Source organism: Ochotona curzoniae, unplaced genomic scaffold (assembly GCF_017591425.1).
Source record: "Ochotona curzoniae isolate NIBS_2020 unplaced genomic scaffold, NIBS_Ocur_1.0 scaffold_4505, whole genome shotgun sequence".
Taxonomy (NCBI): Eukaryota; Metazoa; Chordata; class Mammalia; order Lagomorpha; family Ochotonidae; genus Ochotona; species Ochotona curzoniae.
The window spans coordinates 933,121-959,555 of NW_024467118.1; the positions used below are offsets into that span (position 1 = coordinate 933,121).

The 26,435-nt window shown below is 57.9% G+C and overlaps 2 protein-coding genes across 6 annotated transcripts in view; one reads left to right on the forward strand and one right to left on the reverse strand.

Annotated features, from left to right (window-relative positions):
- Positions 1 to 3,002, forward strand: part of FAM193A (family with sequence similarity 193 member A) — a 61,977-nt gene extending 58,975 nt beyond the window's left edge. The window contains exon 20 of the mRNA XM_040966468.1: positions 2,318 to 3,002. Coding sequence (XP_040822402.1) covers positions 2,318 to 2,411 — 94 coding nt within the window. The 3' untranslated portion in view covers positions 2,412 to 3,002. The remainder of the gene's footprint in view (positions 1 to 2,317) is intronic.
- A 5,138-nt stretch (positions 3,003 to 8,140) lies between these two features.
- TNIP2 (TNFAIP3 interacting protein 2) lies at positions 8,141 to 16,187 on the reverse strand. Of its 5 annotated transcripts, none has more exons than XM_040966132.1 (6): positions 15,908 to 16,187; positions 12,225 to 12,524; positions 11,461 to 11,544; positions 10,700 to 10,897; positions 10,478 to 10,597; positions 8,141 to 9,265 (listed from the first exon to the last, which is right to left on the reverse strand). In XM_040966132.1, the coding sequence occupies exons 1-6, from the start codon at positions 16,178 to 16,180 to the stop codon at positions 9,044 to 9,046; spliced, it is 1,197 nt and encodes a 398-aa protein (XP_040822066.1). In that variant the 5' UTR covers positions 16,181 to 16,187; the 3' UTR covers positions 8,141 to 9,043. The 5 variants fall into 5 exon arrangements, with proteins under 5 accessions (XP_040822066.1, XP_040822064.1, XP_040822065.1 ...); XM_040966130.1 differs by having other exon boundaries at positions 10,685 to 10,897; XM_040966131.1 differs by having other exon boundaries at positions 10,685 to 10,897; positions 11,461 to 11,529; positions 12,204 to 12,524.
- Positions 16,188 to 26,435: the final 10,248 nt, after the last annotated feature.

The window sequence follows — 26,435 nt, forward strand, 5'->3', positions numbered from 1 at the left end:
CACCCATAAGGAATGCCAGCACTAGCAGATCCAAGATTAGCCAGTTGAGCCACCATGCTGGAATAACAAATGCATTTTTTTTTAAAGATTTATTTATTTTTATTGGAAAGGCAGATATACAGAGAAGAAGATCTTCCATCTGATGGTTCATTCCTCAAGCGGCCACAGCGGCTGGAGCTGAGCCAATCCAAAGCCAGGAGCCAGGAACCTCTTCCAGGTCTCCCACATGGGTGCAGGGTCCCAAGGCTTTGGGCCATCCTTGACAGCTTTCCCAGGCCACAGGCAGGGAGCTGGATGGGAAGTGGAGCTGCCGGGATTAGAACCGGCACCCCAAAGGGATCCCATGAGGATTTAACCACTATGCTGTCGCACTGGGCCCAACAAATACATTTTTTTATTTTATTTTTTATTTTTTTAAGATTTTATTTTAATTTTATCGGAAAGGCGGATATACAGAGAGGAGAGACAGAGAGGAAGATCTTCCGTCCAATGATTCACTCCCCAAGTGAGTGCAACGGCCGATACTATGCCGATCCGAAGCCAGGAGACTCTTCCGGGTCTCCCATGTGGGTGCAGGGTCCCAAGGCTTTGGGCCGTCCTCGACTGCCTTCCTGGGCCACAGGCAGGGAGCTGGAAGGGAAGCAGGGCTGCCGGGATAGAACTGGCGCCCATATGGGATCCCAGGCGTGCAAGGCGAGGACCTTAACCACTTGCGCCACTCGCCGGGCCCAACAAATACATTTTTAAAGCCCTAAATATTTGGAGATCTAAACAGGTAAAACTAAATAATTGCAGGGCAGGTAGGAAAATTTAGTGGATGCTGTCTGCCTCTCAAGTGAATTAATTTTTAAAAAGCAGAAATTTAAAAAATTATTTACAAATTAGAAATGAATTTTAGAAGTCTGAGGGACAAAGCTCGTTTCCAGACGAGGCAGAGGTGCCGTAATCGGGTCAGGAGGGCGGCGGCGTCCGGACCGTGGCCTGCAGAGGGAAAGTGCATCTTGTGGGTGAGCGGTGAGAAGGAAGAAATAACGACAGACACTGCGGATATCAGGACAGCCTGGGACTTGATCTTCCAACCTGAAATAAGACTCTGAATCAAGCCCAGGCAGGTCGCGACAGCCTGGCTGGCCCGGGGCTCCTGAAGACATCGCAGCCACGCCCGAGGGAGCCCCGACCTGCCGGGCTTCAAGAAGGGGTTGTGCAGCGTGAGAGCGCAGATGCCACAAGTAACATGGTGATGCAGAATCGGCCCAGAATAAGTAGAGGGCCTGGCGTGAGCCTAGTCGGGATCCCATATGGGCGCCGGTTCTAATCCTGGCAGCTCCACTTCCCACCCAGCTCCCTGCTTGGGCCTGGGAAAGCAGTGGAGGACGGCCCAAAGCCTTGGGACCTGCACCCGTGTGGGAGACCCCGAGGAAGCTTCTGGCATCAGCCTGGGCCAACGCTGGCCGTCGTAGCCATTCGAGGAGTAAACCAGCAGAGGGAGGTCTGATCTCTCTAAGTGCCTTTCAGAGAACTAAACCTTGAGAACAATTTGTAAAAGCAGCAAGCACTGGCACTCCTTGCAGTTGGCTGGGTGAAGACTTGGAGGGTCTTTGCTGCCGTGGTTTAACCTGTGAGACACCTGCTCTGGCTCCTCAGGACTTGGGGCCCTGCTGATTGCTGGGGCGCAGAGGGCAGCATGGCACAGGGTGCTGAGCTGGTCGCAGGGGCCCTGGCGCATGTGTCCCAGCAGCCTGTCCTCCAGGGTTGGGGCATGTAAGGGCTCGAGTGCTGGAACCCCATCTCGCTTCAACACCTGCTTTCCTGGGAGGGAGTCTGCTCCTGGGGTCCCGGGTCTGATCACGTGGTGCCACAGGCAGCAGGGATGGTCTCAGGGCTGGGGTCTGTTACCCACCACTCTGGAGCCAGTACCTGGGCCAGCCCTGGCTGTTGGGAGCATTTGGGCACTAAACCCACTCACGGGGACATAGGTCTCTTACCCTCCCCCTCGAATGAATAGAAAGGAGGAATAAGGAAGTAGTTGGAGGACAGTTTGTGATAGAAACCACGTTTCACCCGTCGATGGAGTTTTATCAGAACGTGTCTGAGTGGCTGTCGCTGTAGCTTGGCAGTTTGCCAGGGAAGCACCTGCTGGGAAACTCCCTGGGCAGCCAGTCAAGGCTGAGGTCTCCCAGCTGCCCCGCTGTGGCGCTCCTGTCCCAGGCCCTGCTGGCATTGTCCTGGGGCCCCACCCAGCCTGAGGAGCTGCCAGGCCCCCGCCTGGAGACGGGAGGCTGCCCTTGCCAGTGACCTCCAGTTTGTGTCTTGGCAGGTTCTGCCTGGATTCGGCTAGACAGACCCGACAGAGGCTGTCCATCAACTGGTCCAACTTCAGCTTGAAGAAGGCCACCTTCGCGGCCCACTGACCAAGGAGCGCCAGGCGGAGATGAAGGTGGGCCGGGCCATGCTGCCCTGTGAGCCAAGCCCTAGTCAGCCGGCCTGGAGCCAGGGTGCTCGAGGAGCCGCCGCCCGGCCGCGTCGTTAGCTGTGTGCGTGTAGTCCGTGACACTTCCTTGACCGTAGCCCCGTGCTGTCAGAGTGCACCAGTAGCCCCGCCGAGTCCTCCTGCGCCTGGCTGTGGCCAAGACAAGTATGCGCCACCCACGGGGCCGTCGCCTCTGCATCCTGCCCTGTCCTGTCCTTGGTCCCTGCCCGCCAGGGGGTCGGCTGCCACCCAGCTCCCGTGAGCCCCTGCGCCCCCAGGCGGGTCTCCACTGTCCACTGTTTCTGAGTGTACACGTTGCGTGTCTGTGTCTGACCCTGCCCGTAGCCAGCTCGTGTGCGACCCTGCAGAGTGAGTGGAACACGAGAGACCGCCCAGCGCTCACACCGTCCAGTCCGTTCTAGTGTGCGGCTGTATTAACACGGAGGCCTGCCTGGCTACTTTTTAACATATTGTTAAGTGATATTAAAATCATGTCTTTCTTTTTGAAAGATGGAACATATGAGTACAGCAGGAGACCTCGTCTGCTTGCTTTCGACTGGAGGGTGGGCCGGGGACCTTCGTGTGCCTGGGCCCAATGTGTGCAGCAACCCCGAGTGGCAGCTGCGGGGTTCTGGTACCTTAGGGACTCCAGTGCGCCAGGGCAGAGCTGGGCAATGCCCATCTAAGCCACAAAGCTACAGGTGGGGGGCTGGGACCTCAGGTCCTGACAATGTGGCTGCAGGGGAGTGTGGGATGCTGGCTAGGTTCCCCAGGACCTTGCATGGTGCCCAGCCACATGGGGGTCATGGGGGAAAGCCAGGTGAGCAGCATTGGTGAATAAGGGGTGCCCGTGTCTGAGCTGCCCAGTGTCCTACGGGGACCAGGTCCAGGCAGTTGCTTGGCCAGGAAGAGGTGGGCGGAGCTTCTGGGGTGACCCAGAAGCCGCACCTTGGGGTGCAGCCTAGAGTTGCTTGCTGTTCACAGGGAGGGGGTGGCTCACGGCGGCCAGTGGCCATGGGGCTCCCCAGGGGCTCCAAGGGGACATTAGGCCAGTGACCCAGAAGAGGGCTGGATGTGTGGGAGGCAGAAGGGTGCGCCCTGAGGGGCAGAGACACGCTGCTCCCTGGCCTGTCTTCCCAAGAGGTCAAGTGCTGGGGCCACTCTGCCAACAGGCAGGGCCAAGGCGCCCTGGGCCTTCCCCTGGCCAACCCTCCACTGCCCGGAAACCATCTTGAAGGTGCCTCAGGGCTCCCAGGTCTCTGCTTCAGCATCTCCGCGTGTATCCGGGCTGCCCCTCAAGGACCAGACAAGGAGCCCAGCAGGGAGCTGGACATGCATGGTGACAGTCACTCGCTCGTGTTAATCTACAAGCATGCTCTCACACATGCAGCACATCCGTGAGTTTACATGCACACGCATACAACATGCGATTGTACTTGGTCATCAGTGTGGGCCTGCACAACGTACTCATGACCGTTAGTGAATTTTATGGAACCGCAAAGGAGTGTTTTTAGTTCCATTCATGAATTTGCTTAAAGGGCAGAAGGAAAGCAAAACCCCCATGGGCAGGCTGTGCCCACAGCGGGCCGGCACCTGGGAAGGGACAGGCCCAGCAGGCCGACACCCGGAAAGGTACAGGCGGGAAGGGACAGCAGGCCGACATCCCGGGAAGGGACAGCAGGCCGACATCCCGGGAAGGGACAGTCCTGCTGCGGGCAGACACCCCGGGAAGGGACAGCAGGCCGACATCTCGGGAAGCTCCCTGCCACAGCTTTCCAAGGTCAGAATGACTGGATTTGACTCGCTGCCCAAGATGCCGGGATTGAAGTCACTGCCACTGCACCTTGTGGGGCGTGGAGTCTGACCCCAGGGGCACAGCCCAAGATGAGATGGGTGGGCTCTAGGGCTGCCCCACAACTGCAGGAGTTTGAACTGAGGACCACTGCTGGGATGCCCGCATCCCTGTCAGGGCACCGGTTTGAGTCCAGCTGTTCTGCTTCCAATCTAGCGCCCTGCTAACATACTTGGGAAAGCAGCAGAGGATGGCCAAACTGCGTGGACTCTCATACCCACAAGGAGACCTGGATGGCGCGCCTGGCACCTGGGAAATGAACAAACAGGAGTTCTTCCTTGCACGTGCACTCGCTCTCTGCTTCTCCAATACATCGTTTCCTAGTTTTCTTAAATTTTTTTAAAAAGATTTATTTATTTCTATTGGAAAGGCAGGTTTACAGAGAGGAAAGACAGATCTTCCAACCACTGGTTCACTCCCCAATTGGCCGCAACAGCGAGAGCTGTGCCAATCTGAAGTAGGAGCCAGGAGTGTCTTCTGGGTCTCCCACGCAGGTGCAGGGTCCCAAGGCTTCGGGCCATCCAGTGCTGCTTTCCCAGGCCACAGGCAGGGAGCTGGAAGGGAAGTGGGGCTGCCGGGACACAAACCGACACCCACATGGGATTCCAGCACATGCAAGGCCATCATGCCAGGCCTAGTTTTCTTAAATATTAACACTCAAACAGATGTGTAGCTGAGTGTCCCAGGAACCGCTGATCTAACTGGGAGCCCCTAGAGTCCTGTGGAGGACACGCCCTGGAACCTCAGTTGTGGCAGTGACACATGGCATGGAGGTGCGTGGCCAGGCAGCAGTGCACACAGGCTCACGGAGTCAGCAGAAGGGCCTGATGATATGGCACAGCGTCGGGGACTGCAGTCCAGGCCTGGCTTGAAGGGACTGACCCCAGCTGCAAGTGCCCTGTCTCCACAGTGTATTTTGTTTATTTTAAGATTTATTCTTATTGGAAAGGCAGGTTTTACAGAGAGATACTGAAAGGAAGATTGTCAGTCTGCTGGTTCCCTCGCCAGGTTGCCATAACGTCCAGAGCTGAGCCAGTCCGAAGCCAGGAGACCAGAGCCTCTCCCGGGTCTCCCTCATGGGTGCAGGGTCCCAAGGCTTTGGGCCGTCCTCGCCTGCTGGGTCTCCCACACAGGTGCAGGCAGGGAGCGGGATGGGAAGTAGGGCAGCTGGAGCACAAACTGGTGCCCATATGGGATCCTTGGTGCATACCACTATGCTACCACACCAGGCCCTGTCCCCACGGCATTTTAAGGTGGGCACCCACAGCTGTCCTCAACCAGGTTACAGTTCAGCGGGAGGGCCCACAGTGGGCATCTGAGGAGAGGCCCAGCAGATGGAAGCACTATCTCTGCCTTGAGTGAAAATAATAAATGCTTGAACTTTCCATCTTGACACACTGGGAAAACCGCCAACCAGGCCTGAAGCCAGGAAAGCAGAGGTCACAGAGGTTAGATAAGCAACTGATGAAATAGTAGGAAAGAGATAGAATGAATGAAGCCAAAGCTTCAAACCACAGGCTCAGCAGCTCCTCAATGAGAAGGCCAAAGAAACGAGAAGACACAAGCTTCAGACAAGTCAGAGTGCAGAGGCCCGACCACTGGGACAGAGGACAGCGCCAGCAGGTCGGCTTGCTGGAGGGATGTGCAGCCCAGGGGTCGGCCTGGCCAAGGCTCTGTAGGAGCAGGGACTGGTGGGCAGGGCACGGCGTGGCCCGCACGAGGGCTCCACTGCTTCGCCCAGGCCTGGGCTGGCTGCAACATAAGACCAGAGCAGCCGTACAGCCCGCCCCGGGCTGCACAGCAGCACCCCGCTCCCAGAGCCACGAGGAGCAGAGTTCCAGACAGGCGATGTGGGAGCGAGCAGACTCCAGGAGTTGTCCCACAGTGGGGGCAGGAGCTGAAATGGTGACTTGGAATGGGCTGATAAGACCGAGTAACAGGAGAGGGAGAAGAGCAGTCTCCCACCCACGGTCCCTCTCAGGTGTTAGCACAGAGCAGGGCAAGCGGACCAGAACTTGCTTTTCCAGGCAGAGGAGCGGGGGCTTGAACCAGTATTCCAGTGTGGTTTGCTGCATTCCCCGGAGCTGGCTTAACTCATCCGTGACAGCCTTGTGGCTAAATCCTCACCTTGCATCTGCCAGGAATCCATATGAGTGCTAGTTCGTGTCCTGGCTGCTCCACTTTTCATCCAGCTCCCTGCCTGTGGCCTGGGAAAGCAGACAAGGATGCCCTAAAAAGCCTTGGGACCCTGCACCTGTGTGGGAGACCCTGAGGTGGCTCCTGGCTTCAGATCGGCTCAATTCGGAATGTTGCAGCTGCTTTGAGAGTGAATCAACGGACGGAAGATCCTCTTGTCTCTCCTCCTCTCTGTATATGACTTTTCAATAAAAATAAATCTTCTAAAAAATTTAACTGAAAAGACATCCAGAAATCCTCACCACTGAACCGTACCATAGGGTTCAGTGAAGACCAAGTCCCAGTCCTTACAGACACGTGACAAACCCAGTTCCTTGGGGGCAGTGTTGTGGTGTAGAGGCTGAAGTTGCTGGCTGCAGTGCCAGCTTCCCTCATGACTCCCAGTTCAAGTCCCAGCTGCTCCACTCTGAGCCAGCTCCCTCATGCACTTGGGAAGCTCGGAAGACAGTGCAAGGGCCGCCTGTGTGGGAGGGCCCGGTCCAGCCCTGACACACCCGTTCGGAGGAGCCAGCAGACAGGCTGCCTTCCCGCTCAGCACCTCTTCTCAACGAAACATAAAGTGGTAGAGACATAAACAGTAAAGACGAGTGAGTGGAAGCCTCTGGAGCCGTGCAAAGCACACCTACCAAACAATGTAGCTCAGTGGCGAATCACCCGAGCAAGTGAGGCTGTCGGCCGCCGCAGCTTGCAGGCAGTGTCGCAGGCACTGGGCGCATTGGCGAGATGCAGGGTAGAAGTCCAGACTGCAGAGACAGGTACCACTGCAGCAGTGTGCAGAATCCACTAGCCCTGAGCGAGGTGAGTACCAGGAGTGATGGAGGGGGCGCAGTGACATGAGCTCCTGCCTGCAAGGCCAGTGTCCCTCAACAGAGAGCTGCTCCACTGCCTGTCCAGCTCCCTGCTTGGGCACCTGGGCAGGCAGAAGATGCCAAGGAGCTCCTGGCTGCTGTCTGGCTCTGGCCCAGCCCCCGCTGTCATCAGCACTTGGAATAGTAGATGGAAGGTCTTCCTTCTGCCTTCAAAACAAACCAACCCCAAACTTCTTGTAACTCAGGGAAAAGAAGGTCCAGTACTGGGAGGTGGGCACACGGGTGGTTGGGGCCCACCTGCTGGGGGGTGCATGGGCGGTCGGGGCACCCTGTGCGTCCCCGCTGGGCATGACCCACTGAGGACAGTGGCAGTCCCTGCATGTTGTGCACGTCCAGATGTCAGATCAACACCACACACACGTGTGCAGTGTCAGGCAGCAGAGCACCCAGAGTGGCCAGTCGCAGCAAGTGTCGGGGCAGGGACGAGGCTGCCAGCCCAAGGACGCAGCGCCCCCTTGGGGCAGTGAGCTGCTGATACCTGCGCACCCCAAGCTGCCGAGACCCCATGGACTCTTGCCCCATTTTTTTAAAAAAAATTTATTTCTTCTACTGAAAGATTTACAGGAGGCAGATCTTCCATCTGCTGGTTCACTCCCCACGTGGTCACAACAGCAGAGCTGAGCCCATCAGGAGCCAGGAGCCTCTTCCAGGCCTCCCACGTGGGTGCAGGGTCCCAAGGCTTTGGGCCATCCTCCACTGCTTTCCCAGGCCACAGGCAGGGAGCTGGATGGGAAGTGGGGCTGCTGGGACTAGAACCAGCGCCCATATGGGATCCCGGTGCTTTCAAGGTGAGGAGTTAGTTACTGAGCCATCGGACTAGGCCTTAACACGTCTTTTTGATCAATGAACCATTTGAGGGGATTCGATTCAACTTACCGTGTTTTGTAAAATTTCTGCCACCCCCACACCATGTACTTGTAACTGATCCATGGGCGAAGAAACATACCACAGTGGAAATCAGATGTGTGTCTGTCTGCCAAAGATATATCCATTTCTTTATCTGAACAGTACAGTAGTGGAGCTCAGAGAATGGATACAAAGATCTAAGGCACCAACTTTGCTCCTGGGGTTCCCCGAGCTCCCCAGGCCTGAAGCACCCCCATCCCTCCCGCCCAGGACCCCAGCTCCGTGGGCCTGAGCTTTCTGTGGCATGGCTGGGGCCCCCAGAGCAGTGACCCCCCGAACCACCAGACAAGGACCTACGCAAGTGGAGAGGGGGCCTGTGGCAGGCAGCCAAGAGTCCGAGCGCCTCTGCCTGCAGGCGTGGGGGTCCTGAGCACTGCCCGGCCTGCGTCCCCCAGGAACCCTCAGAGCCAGCACAGCAAGTACGTTAGTTACAGAAATTTGAAGGTACACAGCACGTGCTGCCCCCGCTGGGGGGGGCCAGGCCAAGTCCTCAGTGTAGACTCGGGGAAGTGGGGGGACCCCACCCTACAAGGATGGGAGCAGCACCCTGGTCCCTAAACACTCCAGCAGCAGAGTGCCCACAGCTTCAGCCTGGGGCCCCGCCCCTAAGGCCCCCCCCAGCAGCATGTCTCCACTAGGGCTTGTCAGCCTGGGTGGAGAACCAACGTGCACAGCCACCACGGCGATCCCACTGCGAGGGGCCGTCTGCCTCCTGGGACAGCTGCCCGGGGCGGGGCCGCCAGGCTCCGGTCACTCACAGCCCCCGGCCACGTGCCGGAGCAGTTCTTGGCCCTGCTCGCCAAAGCACCGCAGGCAGTGAGGGCACTGCAGGTCCCCCTTGGCCCCCGGCGCTGCGTTGGGGCCCTGCAGCCCGGGCCTCCAGCCACTGGGCACCGCAGGCTCCGAGGCATCGGTCTCTAGGTACTGGGCAGCCTTGCTCCGCAGGCGGCAGGCGCCCGGCTCTCGCGAGTCCTGGAGGAAAGGTGGCATGGGACAGAGCTGTTGGTGCAGATCCCAGGCCTGGCTTCTTGCTGTCCCCAGCTGAGGAGACGCGTGCAGAGGGCACAGTGTGTTCCCCAGCGGACCCGCACGGGCAGCTCTGTGACACGTCCCCACCTGCCACCACAAGGTGCTGAACACTTGGAAGTGGGGGAGAGGGCACCCCAGCTCTACCCTGTGAGCCGCTCAAAGACACCATCCTGCTGCAGGTAGTGCCCACCACAGCTCTGCTGGGGGCTCAGGCATGCCCACGTACAGCCTGAACTGTTCTTCCTCAGCACCTGCCGCATGGCCCCTGGTCTGCACCTTTGGCAGGCCTGAGGCCTGGCGCCAGCCTGGTCGCCCCTGTATTGCCTGTCCCCAAGGCCACCCTCAAGACTCTTCACCCCAGGTCACATGCTCCCTGGCCAACACGCAGGCCACTCCCCCACACAGGTTGCAAGAGGCTGCTGTTCCCACCAGGGCGAGCTGGCAGATCCTGCCCCAGGCCTGCAGGCCCAGGGTCCTGGGAGAATCCATACCCCCACACTCTGTCATGTGATGCCAAGAGGCTGCCAGTGCTGAGTGGCACTGCTGCGACTGCCAAGGCCCTCGCACCTGCTTGTTACCCCGTGGAACCCCAGAGGGTCCCCTCTCCCCCTCATAGGGAATGATGCCTCTGCCCGGGTCCCTGACAGTCTTAGCCCAAGAGTGTCCTCTGTGATGGCCCAGGGCGGGCCCTCTGTGCCTGCTGTGGCCCTGGGTATGCCGCTGTCCTGTCTGTGATAGGACCCAAAGGCCCACCCCGTGGGAGCCACAGCAAAGGCTTGTGAAGCGGCCAAGGCAGAGACCCTACTGGGGCATCCATGGAGCACTCATTTACTCAGGCAGAGGAAGAGGCAAGGCACCGCAGGGGGCACCACAGGGGGCAGCAGGGGCACTGTGACACGTCACCAGTTGGGTTCACACCAGGTCTCCCCTCAAGGCACTCCCCCAGGAGGGACTCTGAGCCCAAAGCAGGAACAGGCTGACAAGGAACTGGGTCTCTGCCTGGCAGCCGGATGTGCTCTCTGACGGCGTGACAGTGACACACAGGGCAGCCATCCCTGCCAAGCTCGCCCACAGCGATGCCCTGTACAGAAGGTGGATGTGCCACAGGCAACCCAGCAGCCGCAGCAAGCCGGAGGCTTGACGGAGCATCCCTACCTGAGCCTGGGCCAGCTGGCCCAGCAGGGAGGTGACCTTGTCCTCCAGCTCCTCGATCCTGCCGTGGGCCCGTTCCCGGTCGGCCCGCTCTGACCTGAAGTCATCCTTGTAGGTGAGAACCTGCGAACAGAGGAGACGTTCGGGTGGCTCGGGGTGCAAGCCAGCAGCCCAACCGGCGGTCTTGCCTGCAGAGGACGGGACAGGCACCTGCTGCTCCAGCACCTGGACCCGTTCCAGCGTGGCCTCCTGGGCCGTCCTGGCTGCGGCCAGCTGCCGCTTGACCTCCGTGCAAGCACGGATCTTCTCCTCCAGCTGCGTGTTGAGCCGGGCAATCTCCTTCCGCAGCAGCGCCAGCTCCCGCTGCACATACTCGTCCCGGCTGGCATCGTAGCGCTGCCACTTGGCATTGAGGTCTTCCACCTAGGGGCACGGCCAAGGGGGCGAAGCGGCAGAGCACACACTGAGCCCACTACGGGGACTGAGACCCCGCAGGGACTCACAGGCAAAGGGGGACTGGAGGCCATTTTCCTGCCTGGACACAGAGTCTGCCTCTAACTATTTCAGTATTAAAATCTATATTATATATAGATTTTTTTGAATGGGGCCAGCAGTTTAATCTGCCTGCTTTCAGCATCCCATATGGGCGCCAATTCATGTCCTGACTGTTCCACTTCCTCCCTAGCTTCCCGCCTGTGGCCTGGCACAGCAGCAAAGGATGGCCAAGGATGTAGGACCACCCACCGCCTGGTTTTGGCGTGGCCCAGCCTGTGGCTGTGGGCATGTGGGCAGTAAATCTCTAACTCTGCCCTTCAAATAAGAATGAATACTTCAAAAAATTCAAAAACGGGGACCACTGAGCACCTCCCTTAGCAACTTGTGAATGAACGTGAAGGGATGGAGGGGAATGGGACGGGCCAGAAGGCTGGTTCGCTGGGCGCACCTGCGCTGGGCAAGGGGCAGCGTTCTCAGGGCCCTGCACTCACGTGAGCCACTTTCTGCCTTAGCAGCCGGTTCTCTTCCTGTAACTTCTCCACCACAGCCTGGGTGGAGCTCTCCGTGCCCTCCGGCTGCAGGAGAAGAGGCAGAGACGGCGGTCACAGACTGACACAGAGCGGGACTGTCCCTCGGTGACGCCGGCTCGGAGAGTCCCCTCTGCTGACAAGGAAGCCCCGGTGACTCAGGGCACCCACTCGGACCGTGACCGGGTCTGGGCCGGCTGCCTACGGTGGGCGACTTTCAAATCCCCAGAGGGAATGCCATGGGCACATCTCCCCAGGGACTTTGAGTTTCTAGAACCCAGGCATGTTCTCTGTGGGGTTCCCTTTTTGTGGAGTCTGTCCGGCTAAAAACATGAGAGACCCCTGGACCAAGACTGCCCAATGGGTACATAAGTTGCTGCTGGCATAGACACCCCATGCCCCATGACTGACTGGAGGGGCCTGATGCCAGACACGGTGGGTGGGGAGAAGCCCAACACTGACCCCCACTATCCACCAGGAGCCAGCCCAGTGACCTCAGCCCTTTCTGTTCAGGGGGCTCCCAGGTTGCTGGGGGACCAAAGCACCATCCCCCCTTGAGGGGGCACCCGCCCCGGTGGTCATGCAGGGAGCTAGCCACCTGCCACAAGCTTCGCCCAGCAGCTGACTCGACTGAGGGTGTGGGTGCCCTCCCATGCCCAGGGGGGTCCGGGGTGGGGGGCATCATGCTACACCAGGTCTCCCCCCACTCCAGCTGCTCCGCGACCTGCCTTGTCACAACTCTGTTCCCTCGTGTCCACTGTGTGCCCCTGGGCATGCTGCTGCTCCTCCAGACGCCTGGCCAGTTGCTGGCACATGTGGGCAGTGGCAGCCAGCGTCCTGCGCAGCTGGTGGGTCTCGTGGGCCAGGGAGCGGCACAGCAGGTGGCTGGCAGCCTGGGCCCGCTCCTTCTCGGCCACACTCCTCCGCAGCAGGAGCACTTCCTTGTCCGGGTCCCGCTGCGGCGGCCTCACCAGCTCCTGGAGCTCCTGCTCCTTTACTTCCAGCTGCTGGGAGAGCCTCGCCACCTCCTGTGGGAAGACAAGAGCCGCGCGGAGAGCCTGCGTCCCTGGCTCCTAGCTGCTTTTTTTTTTTTTTTAAGATTTTATTTTTATTGGAAAGTCAGAGATACAGAGAGGAGGAGAGAGAGAGGAAGATCTTCCATCCGCTGACTCATTCCCCAAGTGACCACAACGGCAAGGCGCTTCCTCTGGGGATGCAGGGTCCCAAGGCTTTGGGCCAGCAACTGCTTTCCCAGGTCATAAGCAGGGAGCTGGAAGGAGGTGGGGCAACTGGGATTAGAACTGGTTCTGTATGGGATGCAGCCTGCCAAGCAGCAGCTTAACCTTCTTCCCCTGCTCCCCCTTTTTTTGGAGGTCAAGTGAGACAGGCCCAGAGCGAGAGCGCCAAGAGTGGAAACAGACTGGGTCTTCCTGTGAGTGCCTGGAGCCTGAAGCCCCCTGAGGGCTGTGTTAGCACAAAGCTGAGCTGCGGCCTGGCACAGCAGCAGCATAGCAGCTGGAGTCCTCGCCTTGAACACGCTGGGATGCCATATCGGCGCCAGATCTAGTCCTGGCAGCCCCACTTCCCATCCAGCTCCCTACCTGTGGCCTGGGAAAGCAGTGGAGGACGGCCCAAAGCCTTGGGACCCCGCACCCACACGGGAGACCTGGGAGAGGCTCCTGGCTTCAGATTGGCTCAGCTCCAGCCATTGCAGCCACTTGGGGAGTGAATCATCGGATGGAAGACCTTCCTCTCTGTCTCTCCGCCTCTATATATTTGCCTTTTCAATAAAAATAATCTTTTTTTAAAAAAATCTGGTTTCTTTAAAAATTAATCTTAATAAAAATTACAACAGCCGGTGCCTCCCACACAGGTGCAGGGTCCCAAGACTTTGGGCCGTCCTCCACTGCTTTCCCAGGCCACAGGCAGGGAGCTGGAAGGGAAGGGGAACTGCCGGGGTTAGAACCGGCACCCATATGGGATCCCGGCGCGTTCAAGGCAAGGACTTCAGCCGCTAGGCCATGCCACCGGGCCCAATAAAATTACTTATTGAACAGGCAGGGAGAGTGTGTGTGTGTCTCCACTGGCTGGGTCAGGGCTTGGGGAACTCTCAGCCAGGAACCCAACTTGCAGCTCCCACAATGGGGAAGGCCCAGGGTCTGAATGAGCAGAGAACCAGAGCCCAGACATGTAACCGGGACCGCAGACAGCTGAGCCAGTCGGCTGCACCCAATTCCCAAACTATCACCATTTTTAAGACTAAGCTGGGCCCAGCACGACAATATAAGTGGCTAAAGTCCTTGCTTTGCATCACTGGGATCCCACGTTGGCACCAGTTTGTGTCCCAGCTGCCCCACTTCCCTTCCAGCTCCCTGCGGCCTGGGAAAGCAGGGGAGGACGGGTCAAGGCCTTGGGAGCCTGCACCCGTGTGGGAGACCCAGCGGAAGCTCCTGGCTCCGGATCAGCTCAGTTTAGAGATTTCAACCACTTGGGGAGTAAATCGGCAGATCGAGGATCTTTCTGTAAGTCTGCCTTTCCAATAAAAATAAATAAATCTTAAAAAGAGAGAGACTACAAACACCTGAGTGGCTCCTCGGTGGCTGGTTGTGGAGGCTCCGCTGACGGCCCTGCCCTGGCTGGCTGCCCCCAGCTGGGCTGTTCACTTGGAACTGGTGGCGGAAGCGTGCCAGAACCCTGAGCTTTCCTGGTCCCATTCCGGCCCACAAGACCTAGTAAGTGCCAGGGTGACAGTCCACCACGTGGCGCCCAGGGTCCTGCCCTGGGATCATTCAGATTTCCAGCTCTTGCACTGAAAAGCCGAGTTTTCAGCCAGCATGCCCACTCGCCCACTCGCCCACTCCCCTCGCCTAGCATGCCTGGTCCGACCCTGAACTGAGGGCATCCAGCCGCCGACCCCGCCCCGCTGGACGCGAATCCCGCAGCCCTGGGAGGCACCATCAGGCGCCCGCTGCCCAGTCCCCGCAGCCGTCACGGCGGCCACCCTCGCCACGTCCCAACCGTGTGACGTGGCTTCTGGCAGCTCTGACCCTACAGGTGGGTAAGTCAAGCCTCCCAGGACCCAAGCTGGTCCATCTCATTTTCATTCACTTTTCCCGACAGTGGCAAGGTCTCCTTTCTGTCGCCTTCCTGTGCAGCCCAGGCTGAGGCCAGGGACAGGCTGTGGCCGGGCAAGAGCAGAAGCAAGCACCAACAACCCAGACCAGTGGGACCCCCTCCCCTCCCCGAGGGCTGCATGGGACAGCCTCCTGGTGCCTGTCACCTAAGAGAAGGCAGGGTGTAGTTACAAGGTCCAGCGGGCTGGAACAGGGCCAGGAAAGCTCAGTGTCCTGGACCGGCAGGGCCAGGCAGGTGCCAGCTGAGGCTGCCAGGCAGCAGGCGCCCAGTGGATTCACTCCCAAGCTCCACCAGGTCCTGCCTGGGAGACGTGTGCAGAGGCACCGAGCACTGTGTCCCACTTGGCCACCCCGAAGGCCTGTCACACGCCGGCCACACAGGCCCCCCCCCCCCCCCCCCCCCCGTGCTCTCTGGAAGCCCTCCACCCCTAGCAGCCAATGTCCCTGCCGCCAAGCAGCTGGCTGAGGCCACACACCAGGGCCCCTACCAAGGCTGCCTCCTCAGGGACCCCCATTCCTCAGTGTCCAGGGCTGTCCCTGAAGGACGCAGAGAGGAATAAGCGTGTGCCTGCAGATGCCAGTCCATCATGTGGCCCTGGGTCCAGTCCTGGCTGCTCCACGCCTGACCTGGCTCCCGACTGATGGCCGCCGCCCATGTCGGAGCCCTGGTTCCTGGCTCCAGCCGGCCCTGTGCTGGCTGTTGCCCTTAGCAGCAAGAACCAACAGGTGCACTCTTCTCCCTCGCTTTCCGGAACTCTTTCAAAATAAATCAATAAATGAATAAAAAACCGATCACAAGCAGAGGTGGCAGGCTGGAGGTCAGTGATGCTGGGACCACAGACCGGATCTGCTGCCGCATGGCGTCGCCCACCCGCCGGGCTCCCACGCTGGCAAGGGCCTGGCACACTGGGCACGTTCTGGTGAAGGGCTTTCCCAGCACACAGCAGGACCGGGTGCCCCTTGGCAGCCACCCCAGGCCTGAGCCAGTCACCCAGCACTCCGCACTCCCCGGGGGCTGCAGGGGCCCGGGCATCCCATGTGCCCACAGGCACACTCGCTTCAGGGGGCTGCCTCTCACCACACGGCCGAACACCCCCGACAGTGCCCCCCACTCTACTCCCAGTGCTCACTCCCTCACAGCCATCCCTCTCCACTCCCCCCTCCCCCTCCCCCCACTCCCTGACACCCACCCGTGCCCTCCCCACCCACTCCCCCCACTCCCCCACACCCCTCCTGCGCTCCCCAGCGCGCATGCGCACTGACACGCCCGCCCACACCTGGCGCAGCCGGTCCTCGGCGGCCCCGCCCTGTTGGCGCTGCAGCTGCTCCCGGGAGCAAGCCAGCTGCTCGAGCAGCGCTTCCACGAGCGACGGGGCCGCGTGCCCCTCGAGCGCGGCCAGGCGGGCGCGGAGACTTGCGACGAGGGCGTCGCGCGCGGCCAGCTGGCCCTGGAGGTGCCGCAGCTGCTGCTCCGCCTCGTGGTACAGGCCGCAGAGCGTGGCCGCGGCGCGCGGAGCCCCGTCCAAGCCGTCCCCGTCCTCCGACGACATAGCTGCGGCTGCACGGGAGGCCGCGCGGCCACCGGCAACTTCCGCACCGGCCGGCCCTTCTGGAACTTCCCCAGGAGGCCGGGCAACCCCGCCCCCAAGACAGCTGACCCCGCCCCCGTGGCAGTCGGCCCCGCCCCCGCCGGCTGACCCCGCCCCATGCAGCCGGCCCCGCCCCCGTGGCAGCCGGCCCCGCCCCCGCCGGCTGGCCCCGCCCCATGCAGCCGGCCCCGCCCCCCGTGGCAGCCGGCCCCGCCCCCGTGGCAGCCGGCCCCGCCCCCGCCGGCTGGCCCCGCCCCCCGTGGCAGTCGGCCCTGCCCCCATGCAGCCGGCCCCGCCCCCACCGGCTGGCCCCGCCCCCCGTGGCAGCCGGCCCCGCCCCCATGCAGCCGGCCCCGCCCCCGTGGCAGTCGGCCCTGCCCCCATGCAGCCGGCCCCGCCCCCGCCGGCTGGCCCCGCCCCATGCAGCCGGCCCCGCCCCCCGTGGCAGCCGGCCCCGCCCCCATGCAGCCGGCCCCGCCCCCGGTCCACAGCCCCAGGCGCCCCAGGTCCTCTCCCGGGTTGAGGACTCACCGCTGCACCCCGCCCACCCCTTGACTGCAGTTCCCTGGGAATTGGGGTTCGGCAGCCTCTGTGTAGCCACCGATGGGAAGCCAAGAGCCTCGGAGACGACCCCAGGGAGGGAACCCGAGTATGGGTCGGAGTCCGGCCCAGGGTTGGGTGGCGGACGGTAGGAAGAGGGCCACCCCGAGTTCCCAGCGCCAGCCCAGGGTGTGCATTGCGCCTGCGCCGCACACGCAGCTCGCCAGCCCACCTCGGCCTGGGCAGGGGCAGCAGGGAGCCGCTCTTCCTCACGTGGATTCCTGGACAAGAGGCTGGGCCTGGCCAGCCACCATACCAAACGCACAGGGGCCGTGCAAGGTTCCCCGGACCCACGCGCCCCGTCTTTCCCACTCTGTGTGAGCCACAGCAGGCCGGGACTGAGCACACAGTCCCTGAAAGCCAGACCCCGCCAAGTGTGCATGGCCCGAGCTTTCTCAGCAGGTCAGAGGCGGTGCCCCCTGGCAGGGGTGCCAGGGCACCAGGACACGGCGCCCACCCTGGAGCTGTTCGAGGCTGGGCATCTGGGGGCCCTGCCAGGGCAGTGAGGGAACGAGGTGGGGACAGGTGGGCAGGCCGCTTCCTTTCACTGGCCTCCTTCCTTCCCCTTGCACTGGGGTTGGGTCCTGGCTGGGAATCCCTCACCGTGTTGGGGTCTAACCCCACCCACTCAGGGTCAGGCCCTTCTGCAGGCAGACCCTCACCAGCACCCGCCACCACCCCTGCACCCAGCGCCCAGGCCCACAGAACCCAGGGGACAGTGGGAAGGGGTCCCTCCACAGCGTCCACCAGGGGGCAATGTGGCCCCTTGCCTGGGGGACCAGGCCCCGGGCCCGCCTGGTGGCCACTGTACCCTGTCCTCAGCAAGGGATGACCCAGGTGAGGATGCCCCTCCCCTGGCAGGCTAAGGGAGACCTTGCCCCGTGGGGCGGCAGGACTCACAGGAAGAGTATTCAGACACGGTGACAGGTGCAGGGCTGCCACGGGCTGGCGGTGCAGACAAGCCAGAGGAGTGGTGGCCGCTTGGCCCGAGCGGTGTTCACGGGGGTAGGGCACCCGGGACATGTTCGAGGGAGGAGGGCCAGGTGTCTGGAGGTGGAGCTCACAGAACTTGCCCCTGGAAGATTCCTTGGATTAGCCCTAACACCCCCAGAGACGCCGTCCAATTGTTACATTGCAAAGTGCGCTGAAGTAGGTTCTTACCTGCAGCTCATTCCTGCAGCCAAGGCCTCTTCTCACGATTCGTTTGCCGCGAACCGAAATCCCAGACACGATGAGGTGTTAGCAGGTGGGAACGGGAGTGGGGGCGGCAGGGGGACGGACGGGACAGGCTCCTGCCAGGGTGGAACCATGGGGCTGCCTGGGCAGGGGAAGAGAAGGGGTGACGGACAGGCTCGGGCGGGTGGGGCCGGGTCGGGCGTGGGGGTCTCAGGGGAGACGCCTTCGGGCTATACTGCGTCTGTGGATAACCAGAAGTTTGCAAGCAGTGGGAAGAGGGAAGCCAATGTGGTGCCAGGTCCAAAATGGGGTGTGTGAATCACTCCTCGCACCGAGTCCTGGCCCTGCATGGCTGGTGACCACTTAGGACATCCCTGCTCCAAGAATGCCCGCCACTTTACATGGCAAGGCGACCTCTAAGCAGCCAACCTTGGCACAGGACAAGCATGGTGCGAGTGGGCATTGGCATGCGGCTGGTGAAGGAGCTGCTGGCACCTCCGAGAGCCTAAAGGAAGGGCCGTGAGCAGAGGGGTGCTAGGCTACCGTGCTGGACCCTAAATGAAGCACCGACAGGAGACCAGTGATGGTGAAGTCTCCCCAAAGCCTCCCTTTATGACTGCTTATATATTCTTTCCCCCAAGCCCGTCAACCAAACAGGAGGATGCCAGCGAGTCCCATCAGACCAGGTGCTTTTAGCCGCAAGCCCATTTCCCTGTAGTGCTCGGCTTAACGAGTGCTAGTCAACTCCTTAGCCACAGCAGGTCCCCCTTTTGGTTTTAAAGCAGACTTGAATGGGCCTGTCTTAGGTTGTGGACTCAGGTCATCGGGAGTCTCCATGGCATGACGGAGCCCCTGTCTTAGGTTGGTCAGTGCCCGGACCATCTTACCCGTCACTGGCTGCCATTCAGCGCGTTGCCTGCTGCAGCTGCCCAAACCATACTTGGGGAGGCTGGTAACCCTGTTCCATGGCTAGGAATGTTTTTAGCTCAGTAGCAACGAGCAGACAGCAGTTCCCGGGCTTGGGAAACACAGCACTGCATAGGTGAAATATACATAGAGGCATAATGGGGGACAAGAGGCCCTGGCCACAGGAGTATCTTTAGCTCGGCAGCAACGAGCAGACAGCAGTTCCCGGGCTTGGGAAACATTTTGCACTTACATAGGTGTTACACACAAAAAGGCATAATGGGGGACAAGAGGCTTAGACCAAAACTCACAGCATCTGCCGTTCTTTGCCAACAAATCAACCCGCAGTTACAGCGTAAGCGTGCCCACCCCTCATGTTCATAGTAAAGTCCTGTTGTTCCATAACTCTGGCAGTCTGTTCCGCGACCTCGATCACTGTCACCACGGTAGCTGGTGGTGGCGGCTGCTGACTTACGATGGTCGCCATTATGCCAAAGTCTCTTTTATTCTTTATCAGGCCAACAGAGGCCTCTCCGTCAGTCCCAACAGCCACAGGCAGGATTCAGGGTGGCTGCAGGATAACAGCAGAATTGCAATAGCCACTCCAGCATGCTGTCAGGGTGCACTGGAACTCGGTGTCATTCACTTTAGAGGCCTTTTCTGTGTGTAAGAGGGAAACATAGGGATAATACAGGCAGACACAAGTTCAAAATTCAAGGAGTTGAGATTCACCCACGTGAGCGAGTCCTCAAGTCCAGAGGAGTGATGGAACTGATAAATTCTATAGGCATAATTGCATTCCTAAAGAAGGAATGATGGGGTGCGTGCCAGTGCATGTCCACACCCCACAAAGCTGCCACATAGAAAAGGTGGGTATTTTCCCCGTGGTAATAACAGGGGAATGATACGAAAAAACATGAGCAGAAATTGAGCTATTTATAAAGGGAGGGCCAGACCCCCAACAGCTGGGTCGCACACCAGACAGTCTGGTAGTTTGGTTTAAGAAGAAACTGGCAGGAAATATTGGGACCTAGGTGTTCGTAGGAAGAAGACAAAAAGGAGGGGTGCTTAACAAAAGCCCAATATACTTGCTTGTCCCGTCGATCTTCCGATTCAACTGCCATCAGCATGGCCGGTACCCGAGCTTTCACCAGACTCAGCAGCAGGAGCGTGCCGGACAAGCTCTCAGGAATCCACCATGGGCCATTTTCGTTTTCTGGGAAAACACAAACTGAACCTCGCCCCCATATGAGGACGGGGGCTGGGCCTTGCCACTGCCCAGTCAAGGCGTCCTTCCACATCACATAACCCTTCTCCTTATGAGACGGATTCCAATGACGATCTGCTGCTGACCGTCCTTCAGCATCCAGTGTTAGGAAATTTAAGATAAATAATACAAGGTTCAAATGATCTCGGGGAGTGCTACACGCCCCCTTTTTGTTTTGATCAGGTAATCCTTGGTAGTGTGGTTGGCACGTTCCACAACACCTTGTCCTTGAGGATTTTAAGCAGGGGGCCTTTGATCCAAGCTACCAGGTTGCTTACTCTTATAGGGACAGTACAGAGTGAAAACTGTCAGATAATAGCTTTACAAAACATTTATCCCAAAGGCCTACTGCCTGTTATAAATGAGACAGGATACAGGTTAATAATAAACTTAAATATAAATGCATCAATGATGGAATATATTTTTGAAGAGCCTATTAGTAATTTAAATTACATAAATTTAAGAAATCTGTGTTAACTAGTAATCTTATTCAAAGTAAATGGGTTTGTAGCAAAGGTTTAAAATTGTTTAGATGCTTTCACAATCCCATCAGAAAGCTCTGGGAGTGTCTGCAGAATTCAGAGCTCAAGGCAACCTGCTTTTGCTGTTGATACGCAAATTATGTGTCCTGCATTTGCAGCTGAGGATCCAGATAGCTGATGAAACAGATGTATAAATTTACCTGCTTTATAAAATGTTCCCTACAGGAAGTTTAAACTCAATTTACAAAAGCTAGAACATTTTCTGACCAATAAACAGACAGTAACACATTATAACAATTTTAAACAACTTGTACAGAAGACAAACCTTAAGGCACACGTGCGCGCACACACACACACACTTTTGGAGACTTAAAAAATTATTCTCAAACTTAGTAGTAGTGTTCACCAGAAACCAGTAGCTGAAAAGCCATCAAGTAAATAAATAGTCTTGAACCAAGACCTTGCATCAATGCAAGAATGGGGATTTCACTCTTCCCAGTGATACAGCTATGCTAAGAATACGTAGTGACCAACCAGATACACCTGCAGAGCTAAATCATTCAAAGCGTGCAAACCAAAATTTAAACCTTCACAACTCCACGGGTGTATACAACATTTTGACAGACAGGATTTTACTCCATTTAGCAATAATCTTAATCCAGTCAACCTGATTAACTGTCTCCACAGAACGGGGGATTCATCCGTTGGCATTCCCGAGGCCTCATAAGAATACCAAGGGAAGTCTTAGAATTGGAAAGTTTTGAATTCTTGGATGCCTTTTTAAGGATGGTTAAAATATCTGAAAGAAGGTTTTTGTTGTTGTTAGTATAACACATTATAGATTAGACTCCATTATTGACATGAAATCACTCAAATTCTTTTAAAACAAATACAAAACCTTCACTAATTTAAAGCAGTGAGAAATTTGATAACCAGCCAAAAACGAAAGATTTTAAACTATAAAAATGCTTTGTATACAATACTACATTAATTTAACTTATACCTTGAAATAATTTAATAGTGTGTTAGAGTTTACTTCTATAACAAATTATTTGTGATAAAATTTCATTTTTGAAAACATCACAAATGAAACCTTAAGAATTACAAGAGATTTGTCTTGTATTTCTTTGAATTCTATATTCCTGAAAGTTACATGGATGAAGTTAGCTTGCTAAACATTTATCATAACAAAAGACCTTCCAAAGTACAATTTGCAAGCCTAGAGGACAAGTTCTATACAATTGTTTTTTCCTTGACCTTTTCTTCCTGATCATATTATAAAGATATTTAAAAAGTGGGTGACCAGGCAACAGAAAACTTAGGGTCAGGTAATGGAGGTGTGGATGAATCAAAAAGCGGCCAGCTGTCAGCAATAGAAGGCCTGACTACAAAGTCAGCAGCCCAAGAACTGCCATGAGCAAAGCTTTCAGCCCAGCTTCCAGCGGGTGGGGTCTAACTGGGAGATGCCCAGCTTCCATCATGGAAAAGGGGGCCAGTGGCCCACACAAGGCTAGAGTCCCTCAGATTCTTTATGTCCTTAAGATAGTGCCATGTGCTGATTCTGTGCCTTTGCTTCTCTTCGACCTCAACGACAGGGAAGGCAACGTGTCTAGCCAGGGCAGCTGCCTCAGGGTCTCCCTGCGCCTGCACTGCTGAACCGCAAAGCGCCTAGCCAGGGCAGCTGCCTCAGGGTCTCCCTGCCCTTCTGCGCTTGCTGAACCGCACGTTCCACAGCTGAAAGGGAAGTTGAAAGCAGGGGTCCACCGCGAGCCCCAGCGGTGCATCCGCCCTGCTCCTGCCTCAACTGAAGGGAGATGCTGAAGTTGCTCCTGTAAATCTTTCACACCTGTACCCAGATTTAATGGTGCTGATGGCACAGGTGGCACAGGGGGCTCTGTGCCTGGCCAAAAGGGATTTTTGTTGGCACCTGCTCTATGGGCATATCCTCTGTGGTGGAGGGTCCTCGGAAGACTCACGTCCATCCTCTTCCCCTTCCTCCTCCTCCTCAGAAGAGGACTCTGAATCTACTTCGTGCAGTTTCTGCACAGACTTTGTCTGGTCTGCGGTTCCTTCTCCCTTTGACCCTGGTTTGGGGTCCCAGTTTGGGGTTCCTTCTGTCTTCTATTTCTGGCTTGCAGCTCCTTCCCCCTTCTTACAGATAATTTTTGAAGGAAGGGTTGCACCACCGCTTGAGGGGATGGCAAGGTATATTCTACCAAGCGCCGGGGGGAAAGGTGGCTGCAAGAGGGCAGACCATGGGGATAGGTCGCAGTTTCAAGGAACTCCGTGAGGCCTTGAGCTTACTGTCGGTGCCTGTGAGTGGAGCAGATCTCGGACTCCGTTAATCACCTGCACTTTACCGAGTTCTTGCCCCATGATAGATTTTACTTATCCCCCTGCAAAATTTTTAAACTTGCCTCCGGATTTCCGGGGTCCCTCAGATTGTCCCTCGTGCCCCGAATGGGGAGAAGGTCTGGGGATGAAATTATCCCCTCCAGAGTCCCACCCTCAGATCGTCCCTCATGCCCTAGGACAGGGAGAGGGGTCTGGGATGAAATCATTAATGCCCCTGCAAAATGTTTAAATTCTAAACTTACCTCGTAGGTCCAGGGGTCCCTCAGATTGTCTCTCGTGCCATGCCCCACGTTAGGCGCCATTTGCTCCGGCCAGCAGAGCCAGCAACGTGGACAGGGAGAGGGGGGATGAAGCACCGACAGGAGACCAGATGGTGAAGTCTCCCCGAAGCCTCCCTTTATGACTCCTTATATATTCTTTCCCCCAAGCCCGTCAACCAAACAGGAGGATGCCAGCGAGTCCCATCAGACCAGGTGCTTTTAGCCGCAAGCCCATTTTCCTGTAGGTGCTCAGCTTAACCAGGGGTTAATCAACTCCTCAGCTTAACCAGGGGTTAATCAACTCCTCAGCTTAACCAGGGGTTGATCAACTCCTCAGCTTAACCAGGGGTTGATCAACTCCTCAGCTTAACCAGGGGTTGATCAACTCCTCAGCTTAACCAGGGGTTGATCAACTCCTCAGCTTAACCAGGGGTTGATCAACTCCTCAGCTTAACCAGGGGTTGATCAACTCCTCGGCTTAACCAGGGGTTGATCAACTCCTCAGCTTAACCAGGGGTTGATCAACTCCTCGGCTTAACCAGGGGTTGATCAACTCCTCAGCTTAACCAGGGGTTGATCAACTCCTCGGCTTAACCAGGGGTTGATCAACTCCTCGGCTTAACCAGGGGTTGATCAACTCCTCAGCCACAGCACTTGTGAATGGGTTCTCTTAGAACAAGCCCAGTTTGGGCCCGGCGAGGTGCCTAGCGGCTAAAGTCCTCACCTTCAGTGTGCTGGGATCCCATATGGCGCCGGTTCTAATCCCAGCGATCTGCCTCCCATCCTGCACCACATGCGGGAGACCCAGAGAAAGTTCCTGGCTCCACCGGCCATTGCACTTGGGGAGTGAATCTCTCCTCCTCTCTGTATATCTGACTTTGTAATAAACAAAAAAAAAAAATCTTAAAAAACAAGAACAAGGGCCGGTGCGCTCACTTGGGGAGTGAATCATCGGACGGAAGATCTTCCTCTCTGTCTCTCCTCCTCTCTGTATATCTGACTTTGCAATAAAAATAAGATAAATCTTTAAAAAAAAAAATAAAATAAACCAAGAACGAGCCCAGTTTGACCCAGAGCATAATCCAAAGGTGAAAAACATGAGGATTCTATCTCACAGACTTCGGAGTTTCGTTTTTGCATGCTGCAAAGGGAGCCTGCTTTGTCACGTGACTGACTGCTGATTTAGTTCTGCCACGCACCACGATTTCATTTTTAAGATTCGTTTATTTGAACGACTTGAGAAGCAAAGCTTGAAAAGCTAGATGGGGAGAGAGAGCTCTTCCATGTGCTGGTTCACTCCCCGCATGGTCGCAGCAGGCGGAGCTGGGCCGGGAACTTCTGGGTCTCCCGTGCGGGTACAGCGGCCCCAGCATTTGGGCCATCGGGCTCTGGACCCACACACGGAGCAGCCGAGACTTGAGCCCCGGTCCATCCTTCTCATCAGCCTGCTGCTCTGGTCTTGCCCACTGCTGGCATGTCCACCTTTCCTGAATCAGGGACAAGAGAATTGGAAGGGACGGGGGAAGCGAGCGCCGTGTTTTCCAGGAGTCTAGCTCGCCCAAAGCAGCTCCTCCGTGTGGATGGTGTCCGTTGCGGCCCCTGTCGCCATGACTGCCCAGGAAGTCAGGGTATTCCTGAGCTCTCGTCCTTACCTTGCCAAGTGTAACACAGGGTACCTGACGCAGGCCGGAGCTCACAGCCCAGACCCCACAGAGCTGTGCGCAGCAAGCTGGGCGCTGTGGGCACGCACACTCGCCTCTCCCCTGCCATCCTGGCCCCGTGGCTCTCCGCCCACCCGTGCCTGGGTATGAGCTGGGGTCTTCACAGGTAAGCATTTGCCTCGCACCACATCTTCCTTCCCCAGTGCCTGAACTTGACTCTGCAAAATTCCAGTAGGAACCTTCCATTTGTTCTCTGAGGCACCCTCGTCAGTTCCAGCCGGACTGCTGGCCGTGGCTACCAATGGAGGGCACGAGTTCTCCCCACTCACTTTCTACTTTGGGGTATGCCCATCAAACCTACAGACTGAGGAGGAGGTGGGAGAGAGCCTGTGAGAAGGCCTGCTGGGCCGCAGAAGGGCATGTTTGAGGTTCAAAAGTGAACTGGTGCTGTGACATTGCACGCTAAGCCTCTGCCTGCAGCACCAGCCTCCCATATAGGCAACAGTACCGGTTCATGTCCTGGCAGCCCCACTTGCCGTCCAGCTCCCTGCCTGTGGCCTGGGAAAGCAGTGGAGGACGGCCCCGAGCCTGGGGACCCTGCACGCACGTGGGAGACCTGGGAGAGGTTCCTGGCTCCTGGCTCTGGATCGGCGCAGCTCTGGCCTTTGCAGTCACTAGAGGAGTGAGTCAGTGGATGGAAGATCTTCCTCTCTGTCTCTCCTCCTCTATGTATATTCGCCTTTCCATTAAAAACAAATAAATCTTTATGAAAGATAGGTTTTTAAAAAGAAAAGAAGCAGGGAGCACACAGCTCTGAGGGTGCCGTGGGAGAGTTGGGGACATGAGGTGGGTACCGGCTCCAGGGGAAGGAGGGCACGCTGCTGACCAGGCACTTTAAAACAAAAGCTACTCTCACTGTCCCGGCAGCAGTGCAGTGCTAATGAGCAAGACCAGCCAAAGTGAAACCAGTCCCGGCCCAGGCCTTGGATTTCACGTCCAAAGTCCACGGGTGGGGGGGAGGGCCTGGAGGTGCCGGCCAGCCTGCTCTGCGTGGGGACGAAGGACGGACGGGCTGGCGGGGACCAGGCAGGGAGGAAGCAGCTCTCTGGGGCCTGGCCCCGCCCAGAGTTTGGGGAGCAAGGGCTGGAGAGCTTGTGCCAACTGACTCCTCACCCAGCCCTGCCAGGGCAGCCCGGTGCCGCCAGGCGCTTGGGGTTGGGGGCGTTGCGGCCAGACCCCAAGTCTCTCCTGGGCCGCTCTCTGAGGGCCTCTGGACGGGCCACCCGCCTGGCGGTGTGGGCCTGTCACAGTGTGTGCCCCCGCTGGGGAAAGGCCCACACCCCCTGCACCCCCACCCCGGCCGTGGCTCCAGAGGAAGGCCGGCCAGCCCTTCCCATGCCTGGGCTTCCCCTGCCGGACCCCGTGCTTTCCTGATCACGTGGGTGGGTGTGGGGACCGGGAAGGGTGGCTGTGTACAAACACCCCCGACTCCCGCCCCCCACACGGAGC

Coding starts and splice junctions, on each gene's coding strand:
- TNIP2 (XM_040966131.1), bottom strand. CDS start 16,180: ATGTCGTCGGAGGACGGGGACGGCTTGGACGGGGCTCCGCGCGCCGCG. Junction 11,530..12,203: donor CAGGTCGCGGAGCAGCTGGA/GTGGGGGGAGAC, acceptor GAGGGCACGGAG/AGCTCCACCCAGGCTGTGGT. Junction 10,898..11,460: donor TAAGGCAGAAAGTGGCTCAC/GTGAGTGCAGGG, acceptor CCGTGCCCCTAG/GTGGAAGACCTCAATGCCAA.